The following is an 18,494-nucleotide window of genomic DNA, read 5'->3' on the forward strand; positions in this document are numbered from 1 at the left end:
AGTTTTGGTAAACTACCAACAACATAAACAAAAAAATCCAAGCTAACGTGTGAGCAGAAATCAAAGTAACTTCCTACATTTTCAGTTCTATGGCTGGCTGTCATTGCTCTAAGTTCAGTCAGTGGGAAAAAATACTGCATCAAAGATCAAACACAAAAGCAAGTTGCTTATATGGCGACAAACTTCCACATTAAAGATGTAAACTATTTGACACTTTGACCACATGTTTACCCTCAACACTCACCTGAGCAAAGTTCTGTGTACAAAGGATTGCCAAATTCCCTGTTTTCTGACTAAACGAAGAGGGCTGAATTTGCTGGATAAGTCGTTTTGTTGTGAATGGCTCTCCCAGCTTTATTCAGGAACATGAAAGTGACACTCAGAGGAGAAAAACTAGCAACAACTCTGCAATCAAAGTCTATATTGTCTGTTCTCAAAACCATGCTTTTAATAATTAATAGCTTTATAGATTCTTAGTGCATGTATATATAGCCATTTTAACCAATGTTATTACACTTGGGGATGAACAAATGGATTCAGTGAGTAGCTATCAAACGTACAGAAGAGTCTGGATAACCCATATGCGCTTTGCAAAAAATTAGGTGAAACATTTATTTTTTCCATTTCTTCTGTGTCACCTTTATTCTCTTGTACAGATGGCTGGGGATTTTTTGCTAGAACATTTTTTTCCAATGGAAAATGCTGAATCTTCAAAACCAAAACGTTTTTTGCAAACGTATCAATTTCAATTAAACTTTCATCAGAAAGGTTTCTCAATTTCAGGATGGTATTTCTGGTCAAAACCAGAAACACACAGCCACTGACCCCAGAAGCCAACAATCTAGTGGTTTGGGCATGCACCTAACCCTAACCCAGGTTCTAAATCAGGTAGAGCAGTGACTTGACCTTGGGTCTTGTGACCCAGGGACTTCTTGGTGCCAACTGGCAGAGGGCACCCAAGCTAGATAGGGTTTTACAGGGGCCCCCGGGTCAGATATATGCATAATAGCTCATCAACAGGCGGCATGTGAGGTCTCTAGCGAGAGCCAGTAGCCCACTGTCACCATAATCACTGCAAAATGCATATACTGATAATATATAAGGAGCTATGTATCTATACTGAAGGTTCTTAAGGTCTTGGAGATAAGGCAGATCAATAGGAGACATGTTCCTTTCAGGCAGAAGGTAATAGATGTTAATCTCCCTGTCTGGTCATGTGTGTATTGTATGTCTCACAATGTAGTCTATTTGCAAAATGAGCCACAGGCAAAAGAAAAGTTTGTGAAATCTATAAAAGAGGAAATTCACAGAATGAAACAAACCAGTTTATTTGGCCTGTTTATGACTAAAGATAAAGGATTGTTTGGGTACGTCTGGGGATGCAAGAAAACACACAGGATCCTTCACCGAGGAGGCAAGATGACAGTGTACTTGTCTTATGAAGGAGGATCACAGCCAAACCTGACTGTAAAATCCTGCAAGGATGAACATTACTTCACAGGACATTGAGAGTATCTAGTTAATTAAGTTTAGGTTTTAGAATGCATGTTATGATATTATTTCATGTGTAACCATTTGTTTCCAATACTACTACTTGCTAGTAATTGAATCTCTATGCTTTGCTAAATAACCTTATACTTGATTTCACTAAAAACACATCTAAGTGCTGTGTGTTAAGTGGAGAGATGATCTGAGGTGGAGGTAAGGTGGGATATACCATTTCTCTGGAAGCTGCAGATTTGTGAAAACTGGGAGTGTCCAGAAGAACAGGGGCTGGACACTCCAGGGAGACAGCAGGCTTGAGAGGCCTAGAGCAAAGTTCTTGTGTTACCTGTTGAGTTGGGGAGCTGACCCCCAGCAAGTACAGATAATGTTTCCTCACGCTGAGGGCAGGTGGTAGCAAGGTGCCTCAAAGCCCTGACTACCCCAGGAAGCGTCACAGGTATCCCAGGTCCTAGATGCGTGCCCTAATCACTGGGCTATATGCTATGCTGGGGGGAGGTGTCTCTCTCAACCACCAAGTTTCAAAATCTCAAACATTTTCAAGAAATGGGAGCAGCAGCACATGAGCCAACAAACAGATCTGGAAACAGAGGAGTCTGATTGGGAATTTGGGGGCGGGGATGTGCATATGTGTTTTCTTTTTTCTCTTTGACAGACGCTTAGGAGGATAGGCTAGGACAGCTACAGAGGCAGCAGTGGTAGTGACCCAAAGAATGGAAGGTCTGGTCCACACTACGCTGTTAAACCGATTTTAACAGCGTTAAATCGATTTAACGCTGCACCCGTCCACACTACACTGCTCTTTATATCGATTTAAAGGGCTCTTTAAATCGATTTCTGTACTCCTACAAAACGAGAGGAGTAACGCTAAAATCGATATTACTATATCGATTTAGGGTTAGTGTGGACGCAAATCGACGTTATTGGCCTCATTATTTTACAGTAGCTATCCACAGTGCACCACTCCAGAAATCGACGCTAGCCTCGGACCACGGACGCACACCACTGAATTAATGTGCCTAGTGTGGACGCGCACAATCGACTTTATAATATCTGTTTTATAAAATCGGTTTAAGCTAATTCAAATTTATCCTGTAGTGTAGACGTACCCGAAGTGTAGCGAGGCGGTGTGGCTCCCCTCCTCCCCAGGGAGGGGTGAGCCCCGTCAATCACCCCCCATGGCGGAACTGCTGGGAGGAAGTCCCGCCCCTCAAAGGGTCAGGCGGCGACCCGAAAGGATAAAAGCCGGGCCTCAGCCTTCAGTCAGGCCCCCGGCTGCCGGCAGGAGCAGACGTGCCCACTGACCCTCCTCACCGGGAAGCCACTGAGGCCCGAGGCCGGTGGGAGCTACCCCGCAGTCGCTACGACGAGGAGCTGCCAGAGCTGCCCCGCAGTCGCTACGAGGAGGAGCTGCCAGAGCTGCCCCGCAGTCGCTACGAGGAGGAGCTGCCCCGCAGTCGCTGCGAAGAGGAGCTGCCAGAGCTGCCCCGCAGTCGCTACGACGAGGAGCTGCCCCGCAGTCGCTGCGAAGAGAAGCTGCCGGAGCTGCCCCGCAGTCGCTACGATGAGGAGCTGTCAGAACTACCCCGTCCCTACTACGGCCCCGAGGAGCCGCCAGACCAGACCTGGCCCGCTGTCCCGGAGGTATTCCCGGACCTACCGCCCTGCCCCGACTGGGAGGAACCCATGGTGCTGGACACCCCAGCAGACCAGGTAGGAACCAGGGGGAGGCTGGAAGTAGCCCGAGGACAGCTGACTACAGTCAGGCTGCAGAAGGCCCTGTGCCTATGTCAGTGTGTTTCGGTCAGGACCTCCCCACTGACTGCCACTAGTGGCGTCAGCCGCTACTAGGGCCCCGGGCTGGAATGCAGAGGAGTGGGTGGGCCTGCGTTCCCCCTGCCACCCTTAACCAGGTGGCAGACTCCCCCTCTTCCCAGCCTAGTGTCACTGCTCTGCCCTGCTCCAGAGGCCAGAGCTAACTGTATCTGTGTTTGGTGCCCCGCCTGAACCAAGGGCTGGGCCCCTTTGACTTTGCCACTGCTCTGCCCTGCTCCAAAGGGCCAGAGCTAACTGCTGTGCTTGTTGGTGCCCCGCCCGAACCAAGGGCTGGGCCCCCTTTGACTTTGCCACTGCTCTCCCCTGCCCCAAAGGGCCAGAGCTAACTGCCGTGTTTGTTGGTGCCCCGCCCGAATCAAGGGCTGGGCCCCCTTTGACTTTGCCACTGCTCTCCCCTGCCCCAAAGGGCCAGAGCTAACTGCCGTGTTTGTTGGTGCCCCGCACGAATCAAGGGCTGGGCCCCCTTTGACTTTGCCACTGCTCCAAAGGGCCAGGGCCGATAAACTGTAACTGTGTTTGGTGCCCCGCCCGAACGAAGGGCTGGGCCCCTATTATTTAACTGTGTAGCTGTTCGGTTCCGCACACAGGGTCCAAACCGCTGGAGCGGACTGTGATCCCGAGGGCAGAGGCCCTCGGACAAGACGAGGCCGGTGGTGCTCCCCTCCTACCCAGGGAGGGTTGAGCCCCGGCACCCCCTCATCCACAGGAAGAGTCAGTGAAGATGACTGGATGTGGAAGCTACAGTGCACATTATCCTGGAGTGGGGTATCTGAAATGTGCTTCGTTTGTATGGAGTGCTGCCTGAAGAGCTCATGGAAGAAAAGATCTGAGGTTTGGAGACACAGGTAGAAACCATGGTTGAGTTTCAAAAGGGATTTAAGCAGATGGAGGGAAAGCAAGAGGAGGTTGAAGAGAAAACTCAAGACTCACAGATGCAAGCTGGACTGAGAACTGTGAGGGTAGACTGCTGGATGAGGTAAGTGACCAGAGGAAGCATGTGATTTTGAGAACCAGACAGAGAAAGAGACTGGCTAGTGAAGGAGAAATAGAACTCAGAAACAGGTTTGCTGAGATGGACAATGAAGAAGGGGCAAAGCATGCAGTAATAGAAGATGGGAGTGCAAGAAAGGAGAAGAGAAGAATGGCTAGTCTTACAAGAAGAGGGAATCAATGGAGACACCCAGAATTTAGAGCCCCAAAAGGATTGAGGAATGCTCTCAGAAGATTGCAAGTGAGAACAAAAGACAAGAGGACATACAACCAGGAAAAAAAACAGTAGAGAAAAGGCCGGAGAATCACACCAACACCAACACTCACAATACACCATGGGGGACTATTTGAGGCTGAGGGAGACACTAAAGAAATGGAGGCTTTAAGTCTCTATTTCTTAAGCAAGATCTAATACTCCATATCCCTACAGAACCTTCAAGTGTTATTCTGTCTACAAACATACAACTAAAAGGAGAGATGAAGATGTGTTCTGAGGATAAGTCTAACACTCAAAAGCCAGAAGAGTTAGTCCCCATCCCCACTAAATATAAAATCTGACTAGAAATTGTAAGCAACATAACTTCCCAAGCTCACTTCCCTCTTTCTGAATCAGATGAGGCACCTTGCCTTTGCCTTTTACCAACAGGGCTGAGATTTTCAAAAGGAGTCTAAAGAACTGGGAAACTCAATGGGAGTAATGTGCCTGGCTCCCTTAGGCTGGGATTTTCAAATGAGCCTATTATCAAATATTGATCAGTACCTGAAGGGTGTATAGTGGAGGCATACAAAAATCTATTCTCCAGACACCTAATAAAAAGCTTTGGCGTGTGAAGTTCAGTAAAGTTCACAACTTTACTGTTGAATTCTCCATCTGTAAAATGGAGATAATACATTAAAAAGTGTGGGACCTTTGGTTGCTATGTTAATGGGGCTGGGTAATTACCAAAGATAAATATCAGATTTGGTTTACCCTGTGTCTATAGGTCTTTCTGACAGCAGCAGAAGACGGCCGGCGTTACACTCACTTAGGACTGAGGCTGAAGCCAAAAACCTGAGCCCCACTGCCCTGGGCTGAAGCCAAAGCCTGAGCAACTTAGCTTTGTGGGGGCCTCGTGGCGTGGGACCCCAGGCGATTGCCCTGCTTGCTACCCACAATGCCAGCCCTGGCTTTTAATCTACTGGATATGCAGAAAAAAGGATGCTGTGGCACAGGCGAACCATGGAGCTTTTACAGCATGTTGGGGGGGGGGGTGCTAGGAAAGAAAAAGCTTGAGAACCCCCTAACCTAGACAACTTTAAGAAGTTAGATTGGTCCCAGGTAATACAGCTCTTGTAGCAGTTTCTGTGCTTTTACATTCACATTTCAGAGTTTCCGTCTTCTGCTGCTGTCAGAAAGACCGATAGACACAGGATGAACCCAATCTGATATTTATCTTTGGTAATTACCCAGCCCCATTAACATAGCAACCAAAGGTCCCACACTTTTTAATGTATTATCTCCATTTTACAGATGGAGAATTCAAAGAGTTTTTTTTAAAGGTACTTAGGCATTGCAACACTTAACTGACTTAGAAGCCTAAGAGCTTGTCTACATGGGGACAGAGCCCATAGCAGTGTGGACACTCTTACTGCCCACAAAATGTGCCTTTGTGTGCATAAGCTTAATGCAATTCAGAGGTCTATTAAGTGAAACTGCCTGAGCACATTCCTAGAAGTGAGCCAGGGTATAAATTCAGCAACTCCACATTAACTTCCTATGACACTCTATACCTCGGGGGAAGCAGGAGAGGCTGTAACCCCTATATTCCTCATCTATATACAACTGTGATACTGAATATAGAGCATGCTCTTTGAAGTATCAGGGAAAGAATTTTGATCCGCTGAAACCCATTGTTCCATCTAAGTATGTGTATCATTAATGCATATAAAATTATAAGAATTGTGTTGTATGGTTTTCACTAAAATATGCTGTTGGTCTGGGAAGCGCCAGATATTAGTTCTCTAAAGACAATGACAAGGGAGGTAACAATGCCCAGACGAGTGCTGAACAGACACCACCAGCCATCGTCCAGCAGAGGAGTCATGCTTACCATTCAGTGACTCTCTCACAGGAGCCTCGTTTTAAAAAGGCTCCTAAGTACCTGAATCTCTTTTGAAAACGACACACAGACTCCTAAAGTCAGCTAGGCATAGCAATGCAGAGCACAGCAATGCCCACATACGTTTAAAAATCTGGGCCTAAGTGATAGGAAGTCAGCAGCAAAGCAGTGAATTGAATCTGCATCTCCCAAGTCCCAGGCTAGCACTCTAAACACTGGACCAACCTGCCTCTCACTTGCACCTTTTTCATTTGAGTATAAATACACTGACTTCAGTGGAGTTGTTCCCAATTTACAGCAGCATATGGTGAAAAGTACAACAATATAATAAAAGTTATATGGAGATCCCATGCTTGTTCAGATGGCTCAAAGGCCATTGGAGAGTTTCTTGTTTGAAATATATACTGGTAACGTGTTGTTGAGAAATTATTTAAAAACTGATTGAAAAAAAGATAGCTTTCCAAGGTTTCCCAATGCCACATGCCTTTGCTAATTTATATTATGAAAAGCCTACCATGGTAGCTATAAGTAGTGGAAAGTGATTATTTTTAGTGGCTATCCCACAGTAGTTAGTGACACCTGGAATCTACATTTCAAAAATGTTTACGCTTTTTGAAACATAAGTGAAATCATTAGCACATTGTCCCACTCTTCTGCGCAGCAAAGAATGTATGTGGTATTAGGCATATGTAAACAGTCTCACAGTTAATGGAACATTGAATTATCAGAAGATTCCTTAGAACTTTTAAATATGCTCAGGCCATAAAGACTCAAAATGAGACATACTAGGTTCATTCACAATGGTTAAACAGATCTCCATACGTGGAAAAGTTAAACATAGCTTCCTAAAATTGTTGAAGAGAATTTACACAACTAGGAAGAGAACTAATACAATTTGCCTTTATGAACACATCATAAACATTCTATGATTTTACAGCGACTTGATTCATGCAACCAGAAGTCATAACAAATGACTTATATCAGGATACTGGGGCAAGGAGGAAGCATTAGTATTTGATTAAATTAAAGTGTGTCCAAAAACAGAGAATTTGGATTTCCAAGATTAAATTAAACTATATAGAAACATGAAGCCCAGTGTATAAACTTGAATTTGGTATTTTGCATACAAGATACAGAAAAAACATCAAATAAACTATTCAACTAACGTGCATCATGGAAGTGGGTTTTTTTTAGAGCGCCAGCGCTACGCAGCGACTACATAAGCCACGTTCCCTTTGACGTTGCCAGTGAAGACATGCCCTTAAAAAGCCTATTGGAATCTATTAATGAGTTTGTTAATCTCAAAGTGCTACTTTCAAAACAACAGCAGGGTAAGTAAAGCCACTGCTTGACCATGATTTGTTTACATTTTCTTTCAAGAAACAAGAGCTACTTTACAATTTTAGTGGACAAACTGTTCAGTTTTTAAAGTAACTTCTTAATATGTAGAAATATTTATGGCCCTGTCTACACGAGGACAGTTTTGCTGTCTAAATATTTTGGCAAAATCCTCCTAGTGTGGATTCAGTGCCTCAAACTACCATAAAGTTCACCGTATAAGCACAGTTATACGGATAAAACTGCATCCATATTAGGGTTCATATAGCTATATTGGGTTTAAAAATAAAAACAATGTCATATCCCAAACCGACACAGCAATATATAGTGTAGATGAGTGCAGAGTCATTTCTATTGCTGTGTTTGGTTTTCAGATGAGGCACATTATAAGCAAAATATACGTACATGCACGCGTACACACACTCACTGGGGAGCCACATATCCAACAATGATGAAATTCCCCCACTTTCAACAAGCTTTTATTTAAGAAAGAAAGAAAGATCTCCTACCACAAATCTGTAAAATCAAAGGAAGTCTATGATTATCTGTTACAAAGCTATTCAAGAAAAGATCTGTTTCTTTTTAGGTACCGATGTAATTATCCACCCCATCTACCACTCAACATAATATAAACTTACAATCTGCTTTATGGTATTGGCAGTATAACCACAAACTGGATTCATGTATTCTTGTAACTGTCAAATGCCATTTGCACTTTTTTGCACTGTAGAGTGAATAAACATGTTTAATGAATATGAGGCGGTTCCTTTGTTTAATAGAGCAAGACAATCTTTTGCTTTATTTCAAATATTTCTTATTTTTAAATCAAATCTCAAACATTTAATAACTAATATATTTATCCATGGATATGTGCATATTAAAACATATACATATTACAGATAGCAACCTGAAATATGGATTTTAAAAGTGTGGGTTTACTCTGAAAATGGTATCTCAGGTTTCCAAAATTTCTCTCTGATGCCATGTTTCTTGTCATAATGATTTCTGTATCAAAGAGGTTCAGTTTACAAACAGATTTTTTTTTCTCCCTAAACATCAGCCTATAAACAATTTCTCCAATAAAGGGCTGCATTTTTTATTCTAATGTATCATCATTATTAAAGTCTCTGCAGGCCAAACTAGGCCCTCAGTGACATCTGTTCACGGCCCATTATCATCAAATTATGCCATGAGTGATACCTGTGCAAACCCATTTCTTTCCACGGTTTGCACAAACATAACTCACTGAAAATGAAAGCAGCCAATTTTGCTGATGATACACGAGGGACTAGGATGCAGCTCACATTTCCACAGTTGTTCTGGCTCTGTTTTGCTAAAAGAAGGAAAAAGCAGTACAAAACTTATTTTTGTCATTAAAATAAGATCTGGCTTTGAATGCACAAAGCAAGCAGATCTATCGAATAAAAAGGAGCCATTATTAAAAGTCACTTTTTAGAATCTAATCAAACATTAATATTACTTGGCTACAGCCAGATCCTGAAAGTTTGTTATATTTTATACAATAGTTAATTCAGATTTAAAAGATCAGATTAAATACAACTGTAAAAGGCATGATAAAAATCACTTCATACCCAGTTGCCATCATTAGCAATGTATTAATTCATTCCTTTAAGAAGAGGTGACAATCAGAGTCCAGATACCACAGGGGAGAACAGAGGGTCTGAACACCAAAGAATAAGTAGTTGAATCAACTGCTGTATACAATATTACTCTACCATAAAATAAGTGTATTGAGTAGGTATATAAAAACTGGTGACATGCTGCTCACAAATATCACTGTGTGATGTACATTGGGATAATGCGTGAAGAGTTATGAATCTGTGCTGGAAATATGTTCCTAAAATATGTTTTGGGGACAAACTTGATAAATAAGCCTTCTTTAGGCAAAAGAATGTGGATTTACCTATCTGAGTCCAGCTTTGCAAGCTGGAAACAAGGGAAGTATATTTGCATCTAAGTTAACAAAGTATTCAAGCCAATCAAGAAAGCAAATTGACCAGACAGATGAAAAGGGGATTTGGCTCCTGCACCCTGAAAAACAAGCACCAGGGGATTTGTCGGGGTTTATTTTTCAAAGAATACATTTCAAAGGCTTTCTGGATTATAAAAGGAAGGAAAGGGAACTCCTTAGTTATCTAACACTTAGGGAACAAAGGGGACAGCACCCTCTGATTCTGTGAAAATAGGATCCTCTGACCTGGAGGGCTAGAGTTGCTGGTAACCTGATGTAAATGAGAAAATTGCTTACACAAAAATGTTAACTTAATTTTAGTAAGTTTTAGTCACTAGAAAGCATGTTTTGTTTTGTTGGAACCATACCCATCTCTTTTTCTCTTGCTTAGCATCACTTAAATCGCTGTCCTGTATTAATAAAGTTATTTTTAGTTTTACTATTAGCCATGTCACTGCTATTATATTGACATATAGAGTAAGTTTTAAGCTAACTTAACAGGCGGGTGCGTACACTGTCTCTTTAAGAGGGACGAGACACTACAGAGAGATGTCTCTGGGGAACTCAGGCAAAGTTAAAATTGGCTGAGTCTTGAGGATTTTGCTGGTGAAGCAGTCAAGACTGGTGTGGCATGGAGCTGATGCAGTCTAATTTCCAGCAAAGCTCACAGTCTCTAAGGCAGAGGGGTAACACAGTAGCTAGTTCTGAGCTGCCCTGAGGAAAGCATCACTGAAGAACCCTAGAGTCATAGGCTGTTTAAATGTATTTGGTCCATGCTGATTTACCTTACTGGATTTTTACTTTAAATATTGTATTACTGACATTTGCCTCACAGCTGAAACTGAATGGAATTAGACAGTTACATTTCCTAGACAAATCCTATACTATGTGCTAAACACTACTACACACTTTTTATATATTTTGCGTGAGTAGTCCTCTTGACTTCCACAGGAGTACAGTTAAGAATGTGTGTAATGTAAGTGCGAGTGCTATACATCCTACTGTAACCATCTGCAAGATCAGAGCCAAAGACATGGAATCTACTGTGCATGATCTGTATTCTCATTACTACTTCCCTTTCCTTTTCAAACCAATGACTTTTATATCCATGGATTAAAATAAAAATAATAATGTATTTATATACAAAGGGGCATGTCTGATGGTCCCCTAAGTGAAGGCAGGCCACTTATCTTTCTTATTCCAAAAAAGAGAAAATAATCCTGTTCCCCCTCCCCATATTTTTAATATAATTATACTTTGGCACTTCACTAGTGCCATCCATCTGATTATTATAAAGCACTTTACAAATATTAGCTATCCAAACATCCCTATATGATTGGTATTATTAGAGAGAGGAAAACTGAGGTACAGAGATGTTAAATGATTTATTTAAGGTCATATAGCAAATGATTGATTACAAACTATTCCTCCTGACATAAATAACTGCTCAATTTTTAATGCCCTGATATGTATAATGAAATCACCAAATTGCAAGCCACGAGTTGCCTGGTAAATTTTCAATTTCAATTTTGTGGTGGTTTGGCAGAAGATCTGTATTAGTGCTGATGATGCTGGAATGAGTCCTAAAATTTGAACCATTTACTCCTAATTCTTTCCCAGATAAAAAAAGCAGACGTTTTAGATTGAAAACCAGATTATAATCCTCTTCATCTTTAATATATATTTTTTAAAACCCAGGCCTGGTCTACACTATGCGTTTATACCGAATTTAGCAGCATTAAACCAATTTAACCCTGCACCCATCCACACAACGAGGCCCTTTATATCGATATAAAGGGCTCTTTAAACCGGTTTCTGTACTCCTCCCCGACGAGAGGAGTAGCGCTGAAATCGGTATTGCCATGTCGGATTAGGGTTAGTGGCGGCAAATGGATGGTATTGGCCTCTGGGCGGTATCCCACAATGCACCATTGTGACTGCTTTGGAAAGCAATCTGAACTCGGATGCACTGGCCAGGTAGACAGGAAAAGCCCCACGAACTTTTGAATTTCATTTCCTGTTTGCCTAGCGTGGAGCTTTGATCAGCATGGGTGGCCATGCAGTCCCAAATCCAAAAAGAGCTCCAGCGTGGACCGTACGGGAGATACTGGATCTGATCACTGTATGGGGAGACAAATCTGTTCTATCACAGCTCCGTTACAGAAGATGAAATGACAAAGCATTTGAAAAAATCTCCAGGCTATGATAGACAGAGGCCACTTGGCAGCAGGGACTCAGCACAGTGTTGCATGACAAGTGTAACGGAAAGCCAAAGATTTAAATGGATGCTCATGGAGGGAGGGAGGGGGAATGAGGACTCCAGCTATCCCACAGTCCCCGCAATCTCCGAAAAGTATTTGCATTCTTGGTTGAGCTCCCAATGCCTGTAGGGTCAAAAACATTGTCCGGGGTGGTTCAGGGTATATCTCGTCAATTTGCCACCCCTTCCTCCCCATGAAAGAAAAGGGGAAAAAATCGTTTCTTGCCATTTTTCAATGTCACAGTATGTGTACTGCATGCTGCTGGTAGACGCGGTGCTGCGGCGCTGAACAGTAGCATCCCCTCCCCTTCCTTTCCTGATGGCAGACGGTACAAAATGGTGGAAAACCATCATCATCCCATGAGTGCTCCTGGCTGGCCTCGGTGAGGTCAGCCGGGGCGCCTGGGTAAAAATGGGAATGATTCCCTGTCATTCCTGACAGATGGTGCAAAATGCTAGGTAACCGTCCTCATCATAGCAGCTGGAGCCTGAGCTCCATCAGCCCTCCCCGGCCCCGCTTTCATATCTAAAGAAAAGATTCTGTACTCCCTGGACTATCATAGCAGCTGGAGGCTGCCTCCCCCTCATTTTATCTCGCTAAAAAGTGAGTGTTTCTTATTCCTGCATTCTTTATTACTTCATCACACAAATGGAGGGACACTGCCATGGTAGCCCAGGAGGGGTGTGGGAGGAGGGAAGCAATAGGTGGGGTTGTTGCAGGGGCACCCCCTAGAATAGCATGCAGCTCATCATTTCTGCGGGATCTCTGGGGCTCTGACTCGGAGCGGTTGTGCTCTCTAGTAGACTTGCCCCATATTCTAGGCAGAACTGACTCTATTTTTAGACAAAACATAAAGAAGGGAATGACCCAGGGAGTCATTCCCATTTTTGTCCATGCGCCCCCGGCCGACCTCAGCGAGGCCAGCCAGGAGCACCCATGACAGCAGGAGACGGTACAAAAGGTTTGATAACCATCATTGCCAATTTCCCAATTGCAAACGGTACAAAATGATTGATAACCATCATCACATCGCCAATTTACAATGGCAGACGGTGCAATAGGGATGGTAACCATCTCTGCTACCTTGCAAAGGCAATGAATGCTGCTGTGTAGCACTGCAGTACCACCTCTGTCAGCAGCATCCAGTACACATACGGTGACAGTGACAAAAGGCAAAACAGGCTCCATGATTGCCATGCTATGGCGTCTGCCAGGGCAATCCAGGCAAAAAGGGCGCGAAACGATTGTCTGCTGTTGCTTTCACGAAGGAAGGATTGAGTGACGACATTTACCCAGAATCACCCGTGACACTGTTTTTGCACCATCTTGCATTGGGATCTCAACCCAGAATTAGAATGGGCGGGGGAGACTGCGGGAACTATGGGATAGCTACGGGATAGCTACCCACAGTGCAAGGCTCCAGAAATCGACGCTAGCCTCGGTAGATGGACGCACACCACCGAATTAATGTGCTTAGTGTGGCCGCATACACTCGACTTTATACAATCTGTTTTACAAAACCGGTTTATGTAGAATCGGAATAATCCCGTACTATAGACATACTCCCAGAGTTTCTTATTATGGCTTCCAGCATAAGCAAAGAACTTTTTCTTATTGAGATATAGATCACAGTGCAAAACTAATTAAAATTAAAAACTACATTTTCATCTGGTACAGTATTTCTTAAGCAGTATTTCCACCCCATCCATATTTGTAATAAGTAGCTGGATTATAAAAGTTATAAATTAAATCAGTAGGACTAACTGGCATCTATCTACAGGCAGGGCAGACACTGTCCCACACAAAAGTGCTCGAGGGGGTCTATACTGTATTATCAGCTTGATCACATGACCAACAAATTACCAAACTATGTTATGTGAATTTGATATTAAAATTCTGAAATGCAATACTGAACCAAAGTGGATTTCAAGACATATATCATATTGATTACAACATATTGAAATCCTGTAAGAGTTCTACCTAGCCACCACCATTTACTTAGTTGGTCATGCTACTGACATTGCTTTTAAAACTTTTTCCTGTTTTTTCTTGCCTTTAGAAAAAACAAACAAGCCCCTCGTTCTGCAGTGAGCTCACCACAGAGCCACAATAAGGTCACATGGCTCACTGCAGAATCAGGATGAAAATTTGGTAGTATGGGCCCAGATGCACATAGGTATTTAGGCTCCTAACTTCCACTGAAATCAATGGATACCTTTGCAGAGCTTGGCCATAATGCTTATTTCAATTAAACTGTTTTGTCCTCCCCCTATTTCAACCAGGGACCCTAAAATACAGAAAATTGAGCATATTAAGATCCCCAGAGTTCTGGCAAGATAGAAACAGTTACATAGAAGTAAACCATTTAAGTAGTGTTTTTCAAAATGGTTGTTTGAGGATATTTCTGCAATCACTTAGTTGTTCTGAATCAAATGCTCCTATTAAAATAATACTGTCCAGAAAAAATGTACATCTTAAGCAAAATCTGGCATTTAAATCTGTGAACAGTGACTTTACATGCAAAGTGCATCTCCAGGCCCACAATCATCAAGGACCGACTTAGAAAATAAGAATCATGTTGTGGGCCTCAAGTTTAAGCTTTCAGACAGGCTTCACAATAAGGTGGTACTGCAGCAAGGAAAAGCTGATCGTGATGCCAGACGCTATCCAATCATCTGCCACCATATTAGCGTATGGTTAGTAGCTCAAATCAGACGAAGACAGTAATACAAGAACAATGGCAAATGAAACTCCTTTATAAAGAGGTTTCCAATGAGATTTATTTAAAATGCTAATGGAAACCAATGCTCCCCCTTCCACATGTATAAACGCTTCTTTTGTCTAGTGGCAACACGTGATGGGTCAAATGCTCCTATGTGCAATGCTAATAAAAACTGGCTTCTAAATCAATTGACAAATAAACTCCCCCCAGTAGGATAGTGAAAAGACTAAGCTCTTTGCCCTTCACTGGGCTAAGAGAAGAGAGCCAGTCCCGCCCCCAAACACTACTTTAAAGTTAGGGAGAGGCCTTCAGGTGTGACTCATTAGAGACAGCCACAAATAGAAGCGCTCTGGGTAAGAGGTTGGCCATAACAGAAGGGAGTGTCCTTTAACATAGAGCAGTGTGGACTTGTGACTGACTGTATGTTCTACAGCCAAAGCATCAAGATATATAGTTTATTTCCTTTCTCTTTTGAGAAAAGAACTAAGTTGTTATTCAGTGCCTCTAATGAGGCACCTACAAAGAACTAGGGTAAAATGAAAGAGTAAGGTTTTTGTATTATTGTTGCAATTGTAATAGTAGTATCGAATATAGTTATAGAAATTGTCCATCTAATACCCATGTTTTCACATACTCAACTTACAACAGTGTTTCAATTTGTTTGTCTAAAAATGAACTCTTCAAGGAGTTCAGCAACTTTAGAAAGGAAAGTAAAAACAAGTAAATTGATAAACTTATTTTGCTAGAATGAAAAAAAACTCACTTGGGAACAATATTTAATCTAAGTTTAAAAATACTGGCTTTAAAATAAGAGATCCAAGTTTATGACATGTTTCTCTTGGCACAGCTGTGAGCATTCCATTTATTTTCATTTTCCCAAAAGGGGAAAAAAAAAAACAGGAGCAATACAGCCAGCACCATTTACAAGCAACACCTATTGCTCAGGGGCTCATTTAGCTTCAAAGATGTTATAAGTGTTTTAGAACCTGGTTCTGCAATAGGCTGTTGGGGACAAACCATCACTGATTTTAATGGGATATTGCATGAGCTCTTCCATATGGAAGTCAATGGATGTGCTGCAACTAGTCCATCCGCAAGGACTGCACTGCAAGACTGCAATCTTAAACTGCAGTTGATAGCTGCACTTGCAGTACAGGCTTTACAAGCCCTTGCTTCAGAATTCAAATTTACAATACTCCTGCTTCAGAAACCAAGTTTGATGATTTCTCTAGTTAAATATCTGCACTGTTAACAGCCTGTGCATGCCGGCCACACCTGTAGTATAAAGTTTGAATTTGCAAATGCACGTACACAGAATTCAGATAAGAATATATACATAAGAGAGTGGAGTGTAAAATGATATGTCTCAAGTTGGCAGTAATTCAAGCCTGATCAATCCAAGCTCTTCAGATGACCAACAGGAAGAAGTCGCAGTGGAGGGGAAGACAGGTGCTGTGACTTAAGCAGGAAGTGCTTTCTGCAGGCCAAAAACAGGCAGGAGGACAGCCTGTCAACTTTCCCGAAACCAATTATCCGCAGATCAAAGACATGGCTGCCTGAACGTGACTTCTTGAAGATATGTTTTTTAACAAGTTACTTGCTTTCAGTTCTTCCCAATGACGTGTGAGAATGTGACAGTGTCCTATTCCCGTGGATCTGCACATGTCAGGGGGCAGAGGTGGGAAGGGGGCCGCATAGGGGGGTCCTGGACCCGGAAGTGGCAGAGGGGGTCTGTCTGACAGCCCCTGGTCCCAGTGGGAGCACCGCCTGGTAGGATTAGTACTGAAGCCAACTCTGGGACTTGCATCTCCTCCGTGGGGGGATGTGGCTGGGGGCACGACGCCCGAGTGAGCTGCACGGGAGAGGAGAGGGGTGGCCCCAGAGGGAGAGGCCTGTCCGGGGGGAGGAGGAAAGATGTGCCGGGCTGGGAGGGGGGGGAAGTGCCCCGGTGGCGGGCAGCGAGGAGGGGAGCCCGAGCCCCGTCCCGGGAGGGGTGGGGGGAAGAAGAGGGGGCCTGTCCCGCAGGCCTGTCGGCAGGGGGGCGGGTGTCGCCCGGGCGGTACCTGAAGTAGTAGACATCGCTCTTGCCGGCGCTGAGGCCCGACTTGCGGATCACTTCCTCCTTCTTCCAGCCGGGGGGCAGCGCGGGGCAGTCCATCCTTCCCCGTCTCTCCATGCACCAGGCCCGGGGCCCGACGCGGCAGTGGGACGGGGCCTCACCGCAGCGGCGCTATGGTGCCCGGACACGGCCGGGGCCGGGACCCCCCTAGCGATGGCGACCGCCGCGCTCTCCTCCGAGTCTGGAGCCCGAGCTGCGCGCGCAGCTGCCTACTCGCCGGGCAGCCGCTTCCGTAACTGAGCCTTGGAACCCGGTGTCATCGGCCCCCGAACCGGGTCATAGAGCGCGTTCTAGGGGGGCCAGAGCGGCCAAGCCGTAGACCATGGAGTCGGCTGCAGAAAGGCCAGAGCAACCATTGAGAGGCCCTGCACAGCTGACAACTCTGGCAAATGGACCACAGCGAGGAGCCAGGAAAGCTAGTGTCTCGGGAGTGCTGGAACCAGGGGCGCCGCTGCACTCCCGGCTTGAAGCAGTAATAGCAGACACTAAATGCAGTATATGATTTCCATCATCAGGACACCCACTATAAAAATTGTTCCGGCACCCCTGGCTGTAGGAAGCTAAACGAGTGATTGTAAAACTCTGTTAAACTCGTCCTAGAATAACCAGAATGCCCAATTCTTGAATGACCTTAGAATGCTGTAGCATTACCAAGTCTATCCAGATCAAAGAATGCATCCTAGAACAGCCATAATTATGCAGTTCATAGCCAGGACTCTAACAGGGCCATCAGTTGGTGGGGAAGAGGGAGAGGGTGCTCAACAATTTGCAGCTATAGACATTATATTCAATATTAATATATTGGGATTATATTTTCCTCGTGGTCATCCTAAAATCTATTGTTTTGCATCCTCTGAAATATAAAGTATCAGTGAAAGATGGGGTGTTGGCTGGAAGTTTATAACACTCAAAAATCCACGATTTTTTGTGAATTTTGCTAAATGAAAAAAAGGATTAAAAAGTAAAGTCATGAATTAACATCAATAGCTTGTTGTACATGTTGGAACACAATTTTCCTTACAGCTTTCGGTTCATATGGAGCGTGGATAACCAAACCACTACATGGTCAGGTATATATAGTGATGTACTGCCAGAAAAATGTGTCCCTGATGGATCTTGTGTAACCCACAGTGCATATGCTTGTAGAGAGAAAGGGAGAAGCTGTTCATTAATTTAGTCTACTGATTTCCTCTTCCCTCCTCCACTCCTGATTTAAACATACATACTTTATCATTGTAACCATAATGGAGGAAGGAGGCAACATCATTAGGAAAACAAACATATTAGCTTTGTATACTGGGAACTTTTATACTACCTGTTTGAAAACGATACTGTCTGTGCTTGATTACAGCATTGTTGGAAATGGACTGGGGTGGCAGTGGAGTATCCTGCCTTAGGCATTTTTTTTAAGTTTCTTGCTTTTTTGTACGCCCTGGTTCATTTGAAAGTAGACACATTTGCTCTGCTTATTTGTATATATCACAGTAATAAATTGTCCGTAGAAGGGATGATTTAACTAACAGAACCCAAGAAGTGAAGTCTATCACAGTTCAGTAGAATTTTGTCATGGGTCTCTTAGGAACCACCAGAAGTTCACTACAAATAATCACTGAACATATCCCACAGGACTCCATGGAGTTTTTTAACATGCAGA

General features: G+C 43.6%; 1 protein-coding gene across 1 annotated transcript in view; it reads right to left on the reverse strand.

Annotated features, from left to right (window-relative positions):
* The window catches only part of MBD2 (methyl-CpG binding domain protein 2), a 62,188-nt gene extending 45,148 nt beyond the window's left edge, over nt 1-17,040 (reverse strand). Inside the window, exon 1 of the mRNA XM_050943271.1 lies at nt 16,785-17,040. Within this exon, the coding sequence (XP_050799228.1) occupies nt 16,785-16,897 (113 nt within the window). The 5' untranslated portion in view covers nt 16,898-17,040. The remainder of the gene's footprint in view (nt 1-16,784) is intronic.
* Between the last annotated feature and the right edge of the window lie 1,454 nt (nt 17,041-18,494).

This window comes from Gopherus flavomarginatus, chromosome 3, assembly GCF_025201925.1.
Source record: "Gopherus flavomarginatus isolate rGopFla2 chromosome 3, rGopFla2.mat.asm, whole genome shotgun sequence".
NCBI lineage: Eukaryota > Metazoa > Chordata > Testudines > Testudinidae > Gopherus > Gopherus flavomarginatus.